Genomic DNA, 15,350 nt, shown 5'->3' with positions numbered 1-15,350 from the left:
GAACACAAACTCAGTTCCAGAGGCCTTGAATGAGAACGTGCGTGTGCTGATTTGAATGTGGACAAAGACAAAGTAAATAATTGCGCCATCGCCTGGTTAAAAAGGCGAAACTAACAGGGTTTAGTCAGTCTTTAGTCATCTTAGTCTTAGTGCACTTGTCTCGAAAACTGATTATCTTTATTTTACGTTTATTGCTCTTGCAGGAAATTACTCACAAGTGATCTTGTTAATGTAAAAGTCAGAGTACTGTATTTTAGCATACTGTATTATAAATCAGGTCAAATGATTGATTTCGAGATTTAGCCAATAGAAGGCACGGTCTCCATACAGGGTTCCACCTACTTTTTTTTGCCGTTCGCCCAATCAAATCGCTTCTTCCGGAGAGGCTGGGCGGGCTCGTTCCATCCCAGACGAAGGTAACAGGTTGCTCCCGACGCCGCACAATGAACTTCTTTCAACGTCAATTTGAGACTCTTTCGTGCTTGTTTTCGGATGCGAGGCCGTGAAAATACACTCAATATTCAACACGGGAAGCAACAGCAGTGACGCCGACGAGCAGGGAACGCGACAGGAGTACGAGGTAACTTTTTTTGTTTTGTTTTTGGCGGTGACGTTCATTATTGTCAGACAGTAAAGCAAACGAGCTGTCACTGACTTGTTTTTTTCCTAGCTCATTTTCTATCATGTATAGTCTTTTTAAAGTCACTAATTGTCGTTTTTTGGGTGGTAGCTGACGCCAATTGAATCGTTAGAACAGTGATTAACAGTGACTAACTCTGCTTTGGATAAATTATTCTGTCACGTCAGCTCACGTTTATAATATATATTTAGTATGTGGCTTATTATAATTGCGTCAAAACAGTTTTAAAACATTCAAAGAACACAATAGTGTAATAGCATTTGGAAGGAGGGAAAAATAAAGCAGCCCACCTGTTGTCTCTTGGGCATTTATGAGGTGTAAAAAAACAACAACTAAACAATATATGTAAGTTGTTTAATTTACCTATTTGGGGCAGCCATTTTGTAATCGATATTCCATGTTGTACAATTAATCACTGCACCAGTGAAATTCATCGAAGTGATGGTGTTTAGTATTTCTGGTCATGGAAATAAAGTGGTTATCAGCAGGTGTTTAAGTGGCCAAATAGTCAGATAAACCTCAGGCTCATAATCTCTCACACACACATGAGGGACCTATATGAGAGAGTATAAGAGGAACGTGGGAAAGAGGAGCACTTGTATGTCTAAAATGTGTCATTTGTGCACTAGTTGGTTACATTGAAGCTCCCTCTGTGCCAGTGACTGTATTTAACATGAATAAATGGCTGTTTGTTGTGGACGACAAAATGGAGGGAGGCTCGTTTGTATCAGTGAGTGATTGTTATCTTTTATATAACTGCATTTTTGTCACCATTTAACATTCAAATATTGATCTGATTGCTCTATTGATTGACTGGTATCATTCTGAACTTTTCGCACTTCCAGCAGGTGACTCATTGACGTGACGTTTCCAGAGCGCCACAAAAACAATGCTGTGGTTTCGCTGAGCTCCACACCTTTTTTTTAATCACACAATCAAATTTTCCTCAGATTTAAAACAAGAAGAATGTGTCACAGTTCATTTGGTGAGTTCGTCAAGAGTGACTGGTTCAGTGAGCATCAAAGGATGAACTATTTTTTTGCTTTTTTAAAATGTGGCCCTTAAAGACTTTTTGCAAAATTTATCTCAAAAGCTGTGCTGCTGTCTCTCAGAACGCCAGCATACTTCACCAGTTAAGTGAGTATCAAAGAATTCGGAGTTTTGCTTTTTATTTAGCTTTTCCATCCGTTCTCTTCTGCTTTTCTAGGGTCGGGTCGCGGCGGCAGCAGCTTAAGCAGGGAAGCCCAGACTTCCCTTTCCCCAATAGGGCTAAACAATTTTGAAAAATCTAATGTAATTGTGTCCAAACTAGTGTGGCATAAGCAAATTAGTAAATGATAATCCAGATTACAACAATATTGCAAGCAAATCTGTGGCTTTATCACTACAACTTTTCACGTTTCATGAAACAATATGTAAACGTGGACTGCACATCTTAAGCAATGAGTACTTGACATCTCAGCATTGCTCCAAAATTGGATCTCAGTTTTTCGTCTTTGACAACTGTCAAATTCAGAAGTTTCATTTGAGCTGACCTTATTATTGGAACCTGGTCGTTTTGTAAAAAAAACTTATGGTACATACAGTATACGATATCCTTAAGTACTGGATAATGCTCAACAACATACATTGTGGTTGTTTGGTTTAGTCTGAAAATGAGGGATTTGCAAACAAAGACCCCTGGTTGTCGTCATGAGAAGGGGAATGAACAAGCACGGGAGGGGAGGGAAGGGGGGCGATCTCTTGTTTTGGCATTCTCAGAATTACTGCCCTTGTTTTCCGCCCCACATCAGATGGACAATAAAATGAGTCCCCCCATCGCACTTGTCCCTCTCTGAACGGCTTCTCAATGTCATAGATTGGATGATGAGCACATATGTAGTGTCATCACTGCATTTGAAGCTTTTAACACTTAACTCTAACATTATGGGAGCATCATGGCCCCTGATTGGCAGCTCACGTTCTGTCTTCTGATGTGTCTTTATTCCATTGGTCAGCGTTGGATAGTGTTTGTTTGACCTTGCTGCAAAGACAGACCGGCTGCAGAACTCATGCTCGGCTGCACAAATGCGATGCGACGCCGGCTTCCTCTGCAGCTCCCAGAGGGCGAAAAAGAAATCGACTAACTGTGCACTAAATGTGATGATACAAAGTCACACCACAACCACTTAGATATTCTCAAAGGTCTTTCGTGCATTTTCTCAATTCCCCCAAACTTTCTCTTAAGTTATGCAACGTTCACAGTTTTCACTTTATAATTGGACGCCATGACTCTTATTCATTCTGCTTTCTCTTGGAACCCAAATGTCAGATTCAGATTTTTTAGTGTTAACATGTATTTTCAAGTGACCTATATCTCATAACAATATGTTTATATTTAATGAGAGCATCCCTTATTTGCACACAGCCAGCAGGTAACTACACAAGCGTCGTCATCAACGCAGCAATGGCACGGAAGTGGAAAATAAATAATACACATATTAAATGTTACATGTAGTTTAATTTCATCTGGACTGACTTTTCTCCCAATGGGTTTTTAGTGAAGGTAACGTCAACAATATTTAACCATATTTAATGCGCGATATGTCTACTGTAGTTTTGATATACCGCAGGTGGTAGTGTCATTCCCGTGTGTCCATGGTTTAGTTCGACGCTCACGTACAGTAACAGTATACAGGATGTCATAGGTCAGTGTATAATTTGTCAGGCTCACTTTGACAGCGTATACAATCTGTCCTTTTATACTGCAGGGAAGTTGTCCCATCAACTATGGGAAGTTGAGCTACAGTCTTCATTGCTACTGCATTGTACTCTATCGTGCTGCCCTAAATGATTAAATTATTGTATACTAGATCCGCTAGATCGAGGAGATTATGTCATGTCAAATGGCCTTTTTTTTTTTTTTAATTTTAATTAAACAGGGATGAAATGTCCCAAAGCCTACATGTGACAATACTGTCAGTGTTTTGCCCTCATTCACGTTCCAAGAGTTGCATTCAAATGTAACAAGGTGTTTTTGTGTAAGCAATCCGTAGCAGACAGCTCTGTGTGCCAAACAACGATGCGATTGTTACTTCTTGTTGTGACTTTGGGTCTGTGAGAGAAACAAGAGTATTGAACACAGAAACCTTCAACTTGCCGTTGATAAATCTCTGAACCCACTTTGGGTCTTTTACCTTGAAAGAGGGAGTGGAAGGTAGTGAGTTTAGAGGTCACCAACGGAGTGCTTTAAAAGGATTTAGCCATTTGTTTTACACAGGAAGGAGATCACAAGAGTTACCTAGCGTGAGTCTTGCATGATCAGTCAGTATAAGGCTCGACATGTCTACGTGATGGCTTTTGTAAACTTGCTAAGTAACACTCATATTTCATCAAGTACAGTTCATTCATGTGAAGTGTGTAGAGATGTAAGGACATTGAAAAGTGGTTAAATGAGCAACAACAGGAGAAAGTTTGCTTTGGTTGTCTGTAAAGGAGGTCTAAAGAGACAGATTGCTAAAGTATGTGGCCTGGTTGCTCGGCTCAGGCGAAAGTGATACATGGGTGTGTGCTTTCAGGTTAATCACTAATGCGGCGCACCGAGGACAAAGTCCGCACAAGCAGCAAGTGTTACTGTGTTTGAACCTTGTATCCTTTAGCTGCTGTTTGTCAGGCAAAGTTTGGACTTCTCAGGATTGTTGGAAGACGAGGTATTGTGCAGATCAACACTATTTGGCGTAGTGGTTCCATTGTGCTGTGCTGTAATTTATTGTAAAATAAGATTTTAAGTGGATATTCAAGTAATTCAGATGTTTTCTCCTTTATTATACTGTATGTGTAGATAATCTGTCAATTAAAAGATTGAATTCACTAATCTAGTTTCAATGAAGAGTTCACATTTGATCTGCTTTTCACTCCAGTGGTGACATCATGAATACATCATCCTCCGGGCAGAGGACTCCGGTGGACCACGGTGTCCAGATCCGCTTCATCAATGACCTGCATGACTCCCGAGGATCAGGAGGTGGCCAACATGGGTCTCAAGCCAAGCCCAAGCCCAAGTCTCAGTCCTCTTCCAAGTATGGTGTGGCGGTCCGGGTGCAGGGCATTGCCGGCCAGCCGTACGTTGTCCTGAAAGACGGCAAGAAGGGGGACTCCTACGGAGTTCAGCTCAGGACTGAGTCCAATTCTGGCTACAGTAGCCTCCCTCGCAGGAGGGAGAAGGGCGAGCTAGCAGTACAGGGGGCAGATGATGGAGGGGGGCTACGTCGGGTCCAATCCCACGGATCACTCCTGGACAGAGACGGGGAGGGAGGGACTGGCGATCAGGATTTTCAGCTGTCTAGACCTCCAGGGGACGGAAAATCCGGCAGCTATGGCAACCTGGACAGCGGGCTGGGAGTACGAGGAGAAAGAGAACCGGCTCACAATATGTGGGATGGTTCCTATAAGGCAAAAGTGAACGGCTCAGTGGGTTCACTGAGTGAGAGACGGCACTTTTCAAGCCCGCCTCAGCAGGGACCCGCTGTCAACCGCTTGGTAAACAGGTTTGACGACGGTAGAAGCGGAGGTCAGCAGCATGGCTTATCGCCTTCCCAGGATGCCCGAGGTGCGCACGCGCGCACCACCAACAACCACTATGTTTCGCCCTCGTCCTCAGCTCACAGCAGCCCGGGACGCAGCCAGAATGTTCCCACCAACGCTCCCTCACGCTCGGCTCATCAGCAGCGATATGTTGCCGTGGAGACAGAGCCACGCGTAAGAATGACTTTTATGAGAGGGTCTGTACTTTTCAGTCACTGCCGGACGCCTCATTTCAAGAATCGTTTTCTTCTCTTTGTCTTAAGGTTACCCCTGACCTTTTGCTAGACCAGAGTGCAGAGATGAGCAGGGAGGAGGAGCAGATCATGCAGACCATATATAGCATCCTCAGAGAAGGGTACACACTACACGGCCTCCTTGTATACGCAATCCTTTTCTCCTCTTATAAATGATCATATTCAGGCTATAAAATGTGATATTGCAGTATAATGTAAGTATATATTGATTTTCTTTTCATCTTAAGAGCTATCTAATCTTTAACATGAAGTAACTTGTTAAATTCTGCACATTTTTAAAGTTGTAAAATACAATTTGACCCCAGTCTCCACAAAATGTACATTATTATTAAATTTATTGCTGCTAAATTATGATGCGGACGTGTCTGCTGTGTTGCGACTGGAATTCTCCCAGTATAAACTTTCCAAGTAAGTGGTGGTCATTAATCACGTGTTAAACATTTTTTTAATATCTAAATATTTTTCTTTCCTTTGCTCTTTATTCCTCTATCTTTTCTCTCTCTTCCTCAGGACCATGGAGAGTGATGTTGCCATCAAGCACAAAGTCAAAATGATCTGTCAGCGGATTCAGAACCTTCAGGTTTGCTTTTTTCAGATTGATGCTTTTACACTTTTTTTTAAACATTTCCTCACACATTTATCTTCATCAGAATAAAGAAGCGCCCTCGGACTTGATTAGAGAAAAGAGGGACCTTAAGAGGAAGGTGGCGGAGCTGCAGAGTGCCATGCAGGAGGACCGAAGGGTAGGTGGAGCGCACACACACTCAAACACTTATGCAGGTCTCCTTGAAATACCAACACCAACTCAGAAAAGAATGACGTTGTGAGTGGGATTCCACTTTAAGTGTTTATGCCTTTTCAACAACCAGGAGGGCTTGGTATACTGTGGAGTGTGCTTCAAATTAATCCTCGGATTAATCCTTGCAATCCTCTGCGTTGGTCAGAGGTGCACACACACAAGAATGTAACTTCAGTAATGACTCATTACATATTGTCTTAAGGAAATTGGGCGGGTCTTAATCTCTAATAGCCCATAATAACTTAATCCCAGTTGCGTATTGATCTTTGGGTAATAGCCATCAGCTTTAACATTTGTTATAGGCTTATTGTTTAACGCTTGGATGCCATCTTGGTCCAGTGTTCTTATTAAGTTATCATCTCTGCTTGTGTGCAGGGCTCCCTTAACCGATCCGATAAAGCTTTGAAAGATGAGCTGGACTCCTGTTTGGATGCAAATATGCAACTGGAGGAAACGCTGGCCCGGAAGAAGAAAGAACTAAATGAAACCCAGTCTGAGTTAGGAGCACAATATTCACACACACACACACACGCACGCACGCACGCACGCACGCACACACACACACACACATACATGCAGAGAGGAGGTGCCGCTTTACAAATAGTTGATACCACCATGTGTCGTGTTATACATTTTTAGCACAAAAACACAGTAGACATATCATCTATAAATCTGCAGATTATGATTGAGTTGAAATAGAAAATGTTTTCCCTTGCAGACTGACTCAGCTGCGCATAGAAAGAGAAAATGCAGAGGGTCGTGCCAGAGCGATGGAGGACCAGCTGGCCGAGCTCCAAGATGAACTGCGAAGAGAAAATGATAACAAGACGGTACAACAACATCAACACTCACATACAGTTGCAATTTACCTTGACGGGTGGTTTATGAATACGAAATCTCCCGGGGATGTTTCCAGGACATGGTGACTGTGGAGGCTGAGATGATGGAGGTCTGTCACCTGAAGCAAAAGCTGGAGGAGACGCTGCGGCAGCGCGAGAGGGAGCTAACGGCACTGAAGGGAGCACTGAAGGATGAGGTGGCCACGCACGATAAGGAGATCGAGGCTCTCCGAAAGCAGTACAACGTTGACATGGAGAAACTGAGGAGCAGCATGGAGCAGGTGTCTCAGGTACACGTGCACACACACATACACACAGGCGCCAGATGAAGCGTTATTGGAATTCACATCAATTTTATTGATTAATTTGAGCTTCAACAACAAATATATGCATGCAGTATGTCAACTCATTTTATTTAGTTTTAATTAATTTTCTAAAGATTGTATTTACATGCATGTTATGATTGTAAGACCGAAGAACAAAAAAAACATACTTTTATTATTTCAGTAGAAGATAAAAATGTGAGCAAAAATTGGTATGAGAATGAATAAAGCAAAAAAAAAGAAAAGAGTAACACCTGTTTTGAATTTGTCATTGTTATTTGCCTTTTCTGTTACCGAAGAAGGGAAGAATCAATTACAATCGTTAATTGGATTTTTGTGAAAACATTGCATACGCTATATCGCCCACCCCTGAAATGGCTCGTAGGGTTTTCATCTCACACTCAGGCATTCTCACCTGTACCTGGCTTGCTTAAACTCTTCTCCTCTCTGTCAGTCTCACGCTGGGATCGAGGCTGAGCGCTTGCGTATCAATTCGTCAGTTCGTACTCTCCAGCAGCAGTTAGAGGACTGCAGGGACGAGAGCGGCCACTGGATGGAGCAGTTTCACAACACCAGGGATGAACTTCGGTCTACAAAGCAAGCGTAAGTTGAAAGATTTTATAGAAATATTGCCTTGGTTTCAATGTCTGTTCTGCACTTGCTGTCTAATTTATGTATTTATATCCATATCTTCCCTTTCCTCCTACTTGCTCAATGTTTCTGCCTCTCTTTGTCAGAGAGCCAACCAGCAACCACGAAGCAACGTGAGAGTCACTAGTTGTGCAGTTTTGTGTGTAGATATGGAAATGTGTAACATCAATGCTCTCCAAACGTGAATCCATAATTTGTGACTAGTGTAAAGTTATGGGCCACTCCTGAACAAAAATTAAACAACACACTTTTAATTTTTTGCTCCCTTTTTTTTTCTAAATAAAGCACATTAAGATGCTGATTAGATGGCATGATTATTGCACAGGTGTGCCTTAGCCTGTCTATAATCAAAGGTAAAAAATGTGCAGTTTTACTATATTGTACTGAGGTGAATGGATTATCTCAGCAAAGGAGAAGATTTGGACCGATTTGTGAGCAAGTCCAGAGTAGTGGGCCATAGGCAAAAAAAGTGTTGTTTATATTTTTGGTCAGTATAATTGAGGCCTTTGTTAAATAGTTTTGTCAAAGACTGTGGATCATTTTAAACGTTGTCTGTTTAAATCTTCACTGTGTTTACGCCAAATGTTTTTAGCATTTGTTGTGTTGTGTGGATGCTCTTCCATTTGAATGTGTTTAGCTTCAAAATTCCATTCACTGTAAACTTTGCCTGAAAAGATCTGTTCAGTGCAAACAGGGAATGTTGATTCCGTAATGACTGCTTTTGATCATTAACTCACATTATCAAATGTAATCCAACAGCCGCTAATCAAACAAATGATCATGCATACACTACATGCACGTGATCATACAAAAAATGTGATTAGATTATGTTTATGTGTTAACATTTAAGACTCCTGCAAACCCGACTGGAGAAAGAGGAGAGTGAGGAGGAGCTGAAAGAGCTCCAGGACAAAATGAGCACTATGAAACAAAAGAAGCCGGACCCCAACCAGACACAGACTCTAAACCAGGTGCAGGAGCGCACTCACACGCACGCTGAGGTTCACAGGAGTCTAAAAGAGAAATACAAGCATCTTGTTGGTCATGATGTTTTGCAGGAGCTTGAGCGACGCAGTGCTGATCTGCAGAAGACAAAGTCAGAGGTAGAGAAGCAAAAGACGGAATTTGACAAAAAGGTGATGGAGATCATCTCGATAAAAAAAGTTCATCAGGAGCAAGAGGCAGAACTAAAATATGAGATTGACCGGCTGAAGAACCAATTGCAGAGGGCCAAGGATGACTGTGCCAAGGCCCAGGAGAAAAACAAAAAGGTTAGTTGCTAAAATGAAACCCAAATGACAGACTGAACGCTCTGTATACTGTACACTCAAATCATTCTCTTCCCTTGTTATTCTGTCCCACAGCTCCCAGACCCATCCGCCATCTCAGAACTGGAGCAGAAGCTCAGTGAAGCACAAAATGAAGCCAGCCAGCTCAAAGAAAAACTGTCATCAGCCGAGGGCGAATTGGAGGCCAGTAAAGCCCGCTTGAGTAGATCTCAGGCGGACCTTCAGTCCTTAGAAGATGCCCAGAAGGAACAGACTGAGTCCCACTCACGTCTCAAAGACAAACTATCTCGGTTAGAGGTGAGAGCTCCTCCTTAAAGCCTAAAATCAATCACAACGATTGCGCTAAACTCGACTGTGGTGTCTTCAGGCTCAACTGCTGACCACCAATGCACAGAGCTCAGACACTGAGCTCGCCCTCCACAATGAAGTGAGAGGCCTGAGAACCGAGCTGGATGAGGCGAAGCGAAAAGCCTCCCGCCTAACACAGGAGCTCCGTGAACTCGGTCAGCGTGTGGAGGATGCTGAGAAAGATAAGGAAGAGCTCAAGCAGACCATCAATCAGATGGAGGAGCTCAAACGACAGCAGGAGAGAGCTCTGGAGAAAATCAACAAGGAGGTAGGAAGGAGGGACAAAAATAAATATTATCTCCTCTTGATAAAGGTGTTCTTTTTATTCTGTGTATTGTAGGTGTTTGATATTCAAATATCCAGATTTTTACAATTTTATTTCTCACACATTTGCTGGGATTATCTTTAGCAAAATGTGATATTGTAGTGTACTGGGTCACTCTGCAAACCCCACTGCTACAGAATGCTCACTAGTCAACACAAAGCACCAAAATAATCCCCTTTTCATCCCTGCTTTGCCCTCTTGTCTCGCTGTCAGTTTGAGTCTCTCACTGAGTCCTCAAGAGGCGAAGTGCAAGGTCTCAGGGTTCAACTGGAGGAGCAGAGAGAGCGTGCACGCAAGGAAGTGCAGGAGGTGCAACGTCACGGTAGCGACGCTCAAACCGAACTGGACAGAAGTCACACAAATTTGAGGCGACTGGAGGAGGAGGTGGGTGCCAAACACAAACGAGTCAAAAGTGTGATGATCAGTGACTTTGGCGTGACCGTGCCTAATATAACTGCGACTCCGTGCAGCTGTCACGACAGAAGAAGGAGCTCCTGCTCGCATGCGAGGAGAGGGACAACCACCAGCTGGATAAAGAGATGCTCACCAACAGGCTGCGCCACCTGGAGGCAGCGAATGAGGCGGACAAAAACAGCCTCAACGAGAAGACCAGGGAGATTCGTATCCTGGAGGTAAAATATGTGCATCTGATTGTTTCTCTGTTTGGGATGCGAGGGGATTGACGCATGCAAAAAGAGAATATAAACAGTGCTAGTGGGATAAGCCATATGGGGCCATCAAGCTACCATTTTCAGTGTCACTTAGCTGGAATGCAAGAACTGATTTGACCCAAGCTACCCCATGAATTGGGTGACGGTTTGTATGAAAGAAATACATAATAATTGAGATTGGTACAGGCGTGACAAGGAACACCTCCTGACTTTTGATGGTACTTCAGAAACTGTATGTTGAGAATAATTCTAAATCAGTAGGGTTCTTGCTTGGTTACAGGTTGACGTCACATCTGATGACAGTTCAACCTCAATTTTTTATTCATATTTATCTCCAAACTTTTGGTAGGTCTTAAAGTTATAAGACATTAGTAGCATTCCAATGTTAATGTTGTAATCCTCTCTGGAAGTTTGGCAATGTGTTGAAAATTGAACCAGTCAGAACATGACATAGACAAATCTTTTGTGATTTTGTGGTTGCACTTCATATTTAACTCATTCAAACCTAAAAACGTGAGAACATGTTTTTTAATACTTTGTCTTTCACTCCCAAAAACGTATTTACACGTTTTTAATGTGTGTTTTTTTTTATGCAAAGTAGGCTTTGATACAGCTTCTGACATGAAGAGGTGGCAAAACGGCCAGCAGATGGCAACAGAGTATATGAGATTAGCCAGGACCATGTTGCAATAAGCTCTTTTTGCAAGTGTTTTCACCATGTGAATATTGATGAAACATAGCTATATTCTAATGCTAATTACAGAAACAGATACAAATTTATTTATTTTTTCCTGAAGAAAGAAGAGACTCTAATATTTCTTTTCTTAGTTTCCATGTTTTTATAGCAATAGAACACAATATTCTGTGGGTCTTGCAAAATCAGTAAAACAGCCGGTAGCGAAGGGGATTGCTTCAGTGAAAATGGCTTTAAGTGAATGAGTTAAAGAATAAACATAGTAGAGATAATAATAATAATAATACATTTGTAATACACTTTATATTTCAACAATCTCAAAGTGCTACAGAGTAAAAAAGAACAAACAAACAAAAAAAGTGTAGCAAAAAAATGTCAGTAGGCTGTGGCGCCCTCAGGCGGTCAGGGAGAGCATTCCACAGCCTCGGAGCCACCGAGAAGAAGGCCCAATCGCTCATAGTGTGGAGCTTGGTTTTGGGGGGCTTGAAGGAGGTTTGAGGATGTAGAACGGAGGGTTCGTGACGAGGTCTTTGGTATGAGGAGTTCTTTGAGGTATTGTGGGGCATGACTGTGAATGCACTGATGGGTGAGGAGGGAAACCTTGTATTTTATTCTGTTCTCCCTTTCAGGACAAACTGAAGCGCTTTGAACTGGACCTGGAGGAGGAGAAGAGCAGCGCGGAGATGTTGACAGAGCGCATGTCCAGAAGCAGAGACCAGATTGACCAGCTGCGCTCTGAGCTCATGCAGGAGCGCTCATCTAAACAGGACCTTGAGTTGGACAAGAACGCCATGGAGAGACATGTGAGTCCACATTAAACATCAACAACTCATTTATTTGGTTTTTGCTCCGTGTGTTGTCAGACTCTACTTATTTGGTTGTGTCGCTACAGCTCAAGGAGTTGAGGGGTCGTGTCGCCGACATGGAGGGCCAGTCTCGCTCCTCAGCTGGGGCCTCGCAGCTGGAGAGCAAAATCCAGGAGCTTGAGGAACGTCTCCGCTCTGAGGACAGGTACTGTTATCAGTCAAGAATGCATGTTAATCAATTCTTCTTAATACTTTAACTGTACATTCTATTGAACATTCTAAGCTGTTACACATAACATTACTCGACATGTGATTTTTAACATTCTTAGCTGTCAGTCAAGTGTAAATAAGAAATTAATCACTGACATAATGCCATCCATCCATTACATCTTGGATTGGTCGATTGCAGGGCAGATACTGTAAAGACAAACAAGCATTCACACCTGTGGACAATCCTCAGTTTACCTATAATGCATTACGTTTTTTGAATGGAGGAAGTTAGGGTACATTGAGAAAACTCATGCAAACACGAGAACATGCAAGGCAGACGTGTTAATCACTATCACAACGAAAACAAGTTAACCACTCATGTAATGGTAAATATATAAATGAAACAATATCTCTTGTAACAAGTAATATCAAATATAGTAGCTAAACAGTTGGTGACTAATACTATTCGCTACATTTGACTGTTCATCTTATCTTAGAGGAGTATTAAATTGTCAGGATTTTGGTCCCAGATAGAATTGGTTTTCCACCAAGGAATAGAGTTCTTTCTTTGCTATAGGTAAATGTATTGCGACACTTGGCCAATAAACCCACAAGAAGTGGAAATAGAGTACGATATGGAGTTGCATCATCTTTTTCAGTCATATTTTTTTCTGCCTTAATCCATGCAGGAGAGCATTTTTGACCCCGAAGGTGTTTGATTTTTTTTCCTCACCAATTCTATCCAAAAAATGCCTCTACGGGTCCTGTTTTGTGCGCTAATGCAGAGGAACCTACGTGTATGATCACTGTTGCTTCTCTATCCACTTGTGAAGGGAGAAGAATTCACTTTTGGCGTCTCAGCGTCGTCTGGAGAGGAAGCTTAAAGAGTTGAACATGTTGCTGGACGAGGAGAGAGAAGCGCACACTGAGCAGAAGGACCAGGTCAGCGCGCTTTTAATGTTTACCGGTACTTCCGACACAGGGGGTTAAGCGCTCATCAACTGCCCCCCTCCCCCACTTCCGTCTGTCGCCTTGCAGCTTTCTCTAAAAGTGAAGGCTCTGAAGAGGCAGGTGGACGAGGGCGAGACGGAGTTGGAGAGGATTGACACGCTGAGGAGGAAGGCTCAGAGGGACATGGAGGAGCAGACGGAGCTGAAAGAAGCCTTGCAGTCGCGGGTCACCGCTTTGGAAACGGAACTCAAGTAAGCCTTCCCTTTTTTGGGTACCACTTGCCTCAACAGGTAGCGACTAACGGGTGTGTTAAGCAGCACCTCTTTGCGTCACGACAAGTGAAATCACATGTGAATGACGCCATCACCCGGGCAATCAGATACCTTTATTGTGGTGCACACTCCTCACACACCTGGAAGACATTTTCAGTGTGTGGGATGTGTTTCACAATGTGCTTAAAAGATTTCAACACACGCCGATCTAGTTGCATTACTCAGAAAGCCTCGGGGATCATGTTTGAGTGTAGTTTCTTGCCATGGCCACCAGCGGGAGCTCTGTCAATTTCCTGAGCAGAGTAGAAAGTGGAAGCTCAAGAAGCTTAAAATAAAACCAAATGCCATGTATAGCCATTTTTTTTAAGTGCAACTTTATATTGAGATTATTCACACTAATGCTCATACTTGACTACAAAGTAAATAAATTATGCAGGAGGCTGCTCTAGAAATGATTTAAATACACTGATTGTTATGCATTTCAGACGGAAAACGAAGGCCACCATGCGTCCCGCTTTGGACTCGTCTGCCCTCAGCTCAGACGATGACGACAGCATTTACGACTCGTCCACCATCACGTCCATCCTCACCGAGGGCAACCTCCAGACCAGCTCTTGTTGAAAGCAGCGTAGCTAGCGTACACGTGTTTTTGGCCGAGTTGGCTGAGGCAGTTGCACTACAGACCAGGAGGGATTGTTATTAAGGTTAGTGGGGTGAGCGTTCTTCTCCACATGGGAGTGAATTGAAGGAAGCCAAACTTCCTATGTGCTCAAGGTGGTTTCCTTAACAGCATACGTACTTTATATGCAAGCAATATTTGGTACAGAAGTAGACTGAAAATGAACCATAAGCACTGTTGCTGCTTCACTATTTCTTTATAGAGTTGTTTTAATTTTAATGCAAAATAACAGCCAGTACTGCACATTTTCTATGCATTCATTTTACATAAAGACAAACGATATGATGCCTTAAAACAGAAATAATGATCAGGACAATTTTTGTAATTGTCTGTATTTAACATGTTATAGGTTAATTTTGTATCCAGTTTGAACAAATTAGCGCGGAAGAACACTTGCTGCAATGTATTGTTTATTTTTTATATGTCAAATAAAGTATTAATATAGGTTTGTACTTTAATAGTGGGGGTCGTCAATGTATCACAATGCTGTTATTGCTGTTCGGACAAAAATTTCCCAATGTTGCTCTCTTTTGTATTGCCTTTAGTAAAAAAAAAAAAAGTAATAATCTTCACTAAAAATGTTTTGTCATTTTTTTATTATGTAGTAATGGTAGTTGTGTGTATTTTAGGACATTTTTTGCATATTTGCGGTCATTTGACGGGATTACACATCCATTTACAGAACTAAGTCCTACATGAGGGATGTGTAAGCTTTTTAGGAAGTCCTCACTCAATGCACAAAGGATTCAATAAAAAAAAAAAAAGATCGAAGCATGAAGCAGGAAGTTTGCCCTCTCAGCTTGTTTGGCAGTTAAGAAAGTTAAAATGTTACATAGATCAATAAAGTTGTTATGATATGGTAGTTTGCACCAAGAACAGAAATCCAGTCTTTCTTTGGGGCCCGCTACCCAATGGCTCATGTGGCCTGCTGGTTACGGACCACTTTCCGAGAGGACAAATTATACTGGATCATCAGGTGTTGCTGTCAATGCTATTGCAGGGCATGTTTGTTATCCAGGTCTGAGGCTGCCTCAGG

At 42.3% G+C, this 15,350-nt stretch overlaps 1 protein-coding gene across 4 annotated transcripts; it reads left to right on the top strand.

The window, feature by feature from the left end:
- The first annotated feature begins 386 nt into the window (after positions 1 to 386).
- Positions 387 to 14,772, top strand: cgna (cingulin a). Of its 4 annotated transcripts, XM_086079332.1 has the most exons (21): positions 387 to 580; positions 4,540 to 5,189; positions 5,280 to 5,377; positions 5,467 to 5,558; positions 5,968 to 6,037; positions 6,108 to 6,200; positions 6,632 to 6,753; positions 6,975 to 7,086; positions 7,173 to 7,385; positions 7,873 to 8,021; positions 8,920 to 9,040; positions 9,128 to 9,340; positions 9,434 to 9,655; positions 9,726 to 9,974; positions 10,245 to 10,415; positions 10,502 to 10,663; positions 12,026 to 12,199; positions 12,289 to 12,407; positions 13,246 to 13,354; positions 13,451 to 13,614; positions 14,121 to 14,772. In XM_086079332.1, exons 2-21 carry the CDS (start codon positions 4,550 to 4,552, stop codon positions 14,254 to 14,256), a joined length of 3,429 nt encoding a protein of 1,142 aa, XP_085935458.1. In that variant the 5' UTR covers positions 387 to 580; positions 4,540 to 4,549; the 3' UTR covers positions 14,257 to 14,772. The 4 variants fall into 4 exon arrangements, with proteins under 4 accessions (XP_085935458.1, XP_085935455.1, XP_085935456.1 ...); XM_086079329.1 differs by having other exon boundaries at positions 4,540 to 5,377; XM_086079330.1 differs by lacking the exon at positions 387 to 580 and adding an exon at positions 4,262 to 4,329 and having other exon boundaries at positions 4,540 to 5,377.
- The last annotated feature ends 578 nt before the right edge of the window (positions 14,773 to 15,350 follow it).

This window comes from Leptonotus elevatus, chromosome 6, assembly GCF_054856555.1.
Source record: "Leptonotus elevatus isolate MCC_2025b chromosome 6, RoL_Lele_1.0, whole genome shotgun sequence".
NCBI classification, from domain to species: domain Eukaryota; kingdom Metazoa; phylum Chordata; class Actinopteri; order Syngnathiformes; family Syngnathidae; genus Leptonotus; species Leptonotus elevatus.
Note: the sequence above shows the minus strand (reverse complement) of the source record. Positions and strands in the feature narration are given on the sequence as shown.

Bases quoted from the DNA above. Each gene is read 5' to 3' on its own strand.
- cgna (XM_086079329.1), top strand. From the start codon at position 4,550: ATGAATACATCATCCTCCGGGCAGAGGACTCCGGTGGACCACGGTGTC. The intron at 5,378-5,466 runs GTAAGAATGACT...CTTTGTCTTAAG, and splicing joins CCGTGGAGACAGAGCCACGC to GTTACCCCTGACCTTTTGCT. The intron at 5,559-5,967 runs GTACACACTACA...TCTCTTCCTCAG, and splicing joins TATAGCATCCTCAGAGAAGG to GACCATGGAGAGTGATGTTG.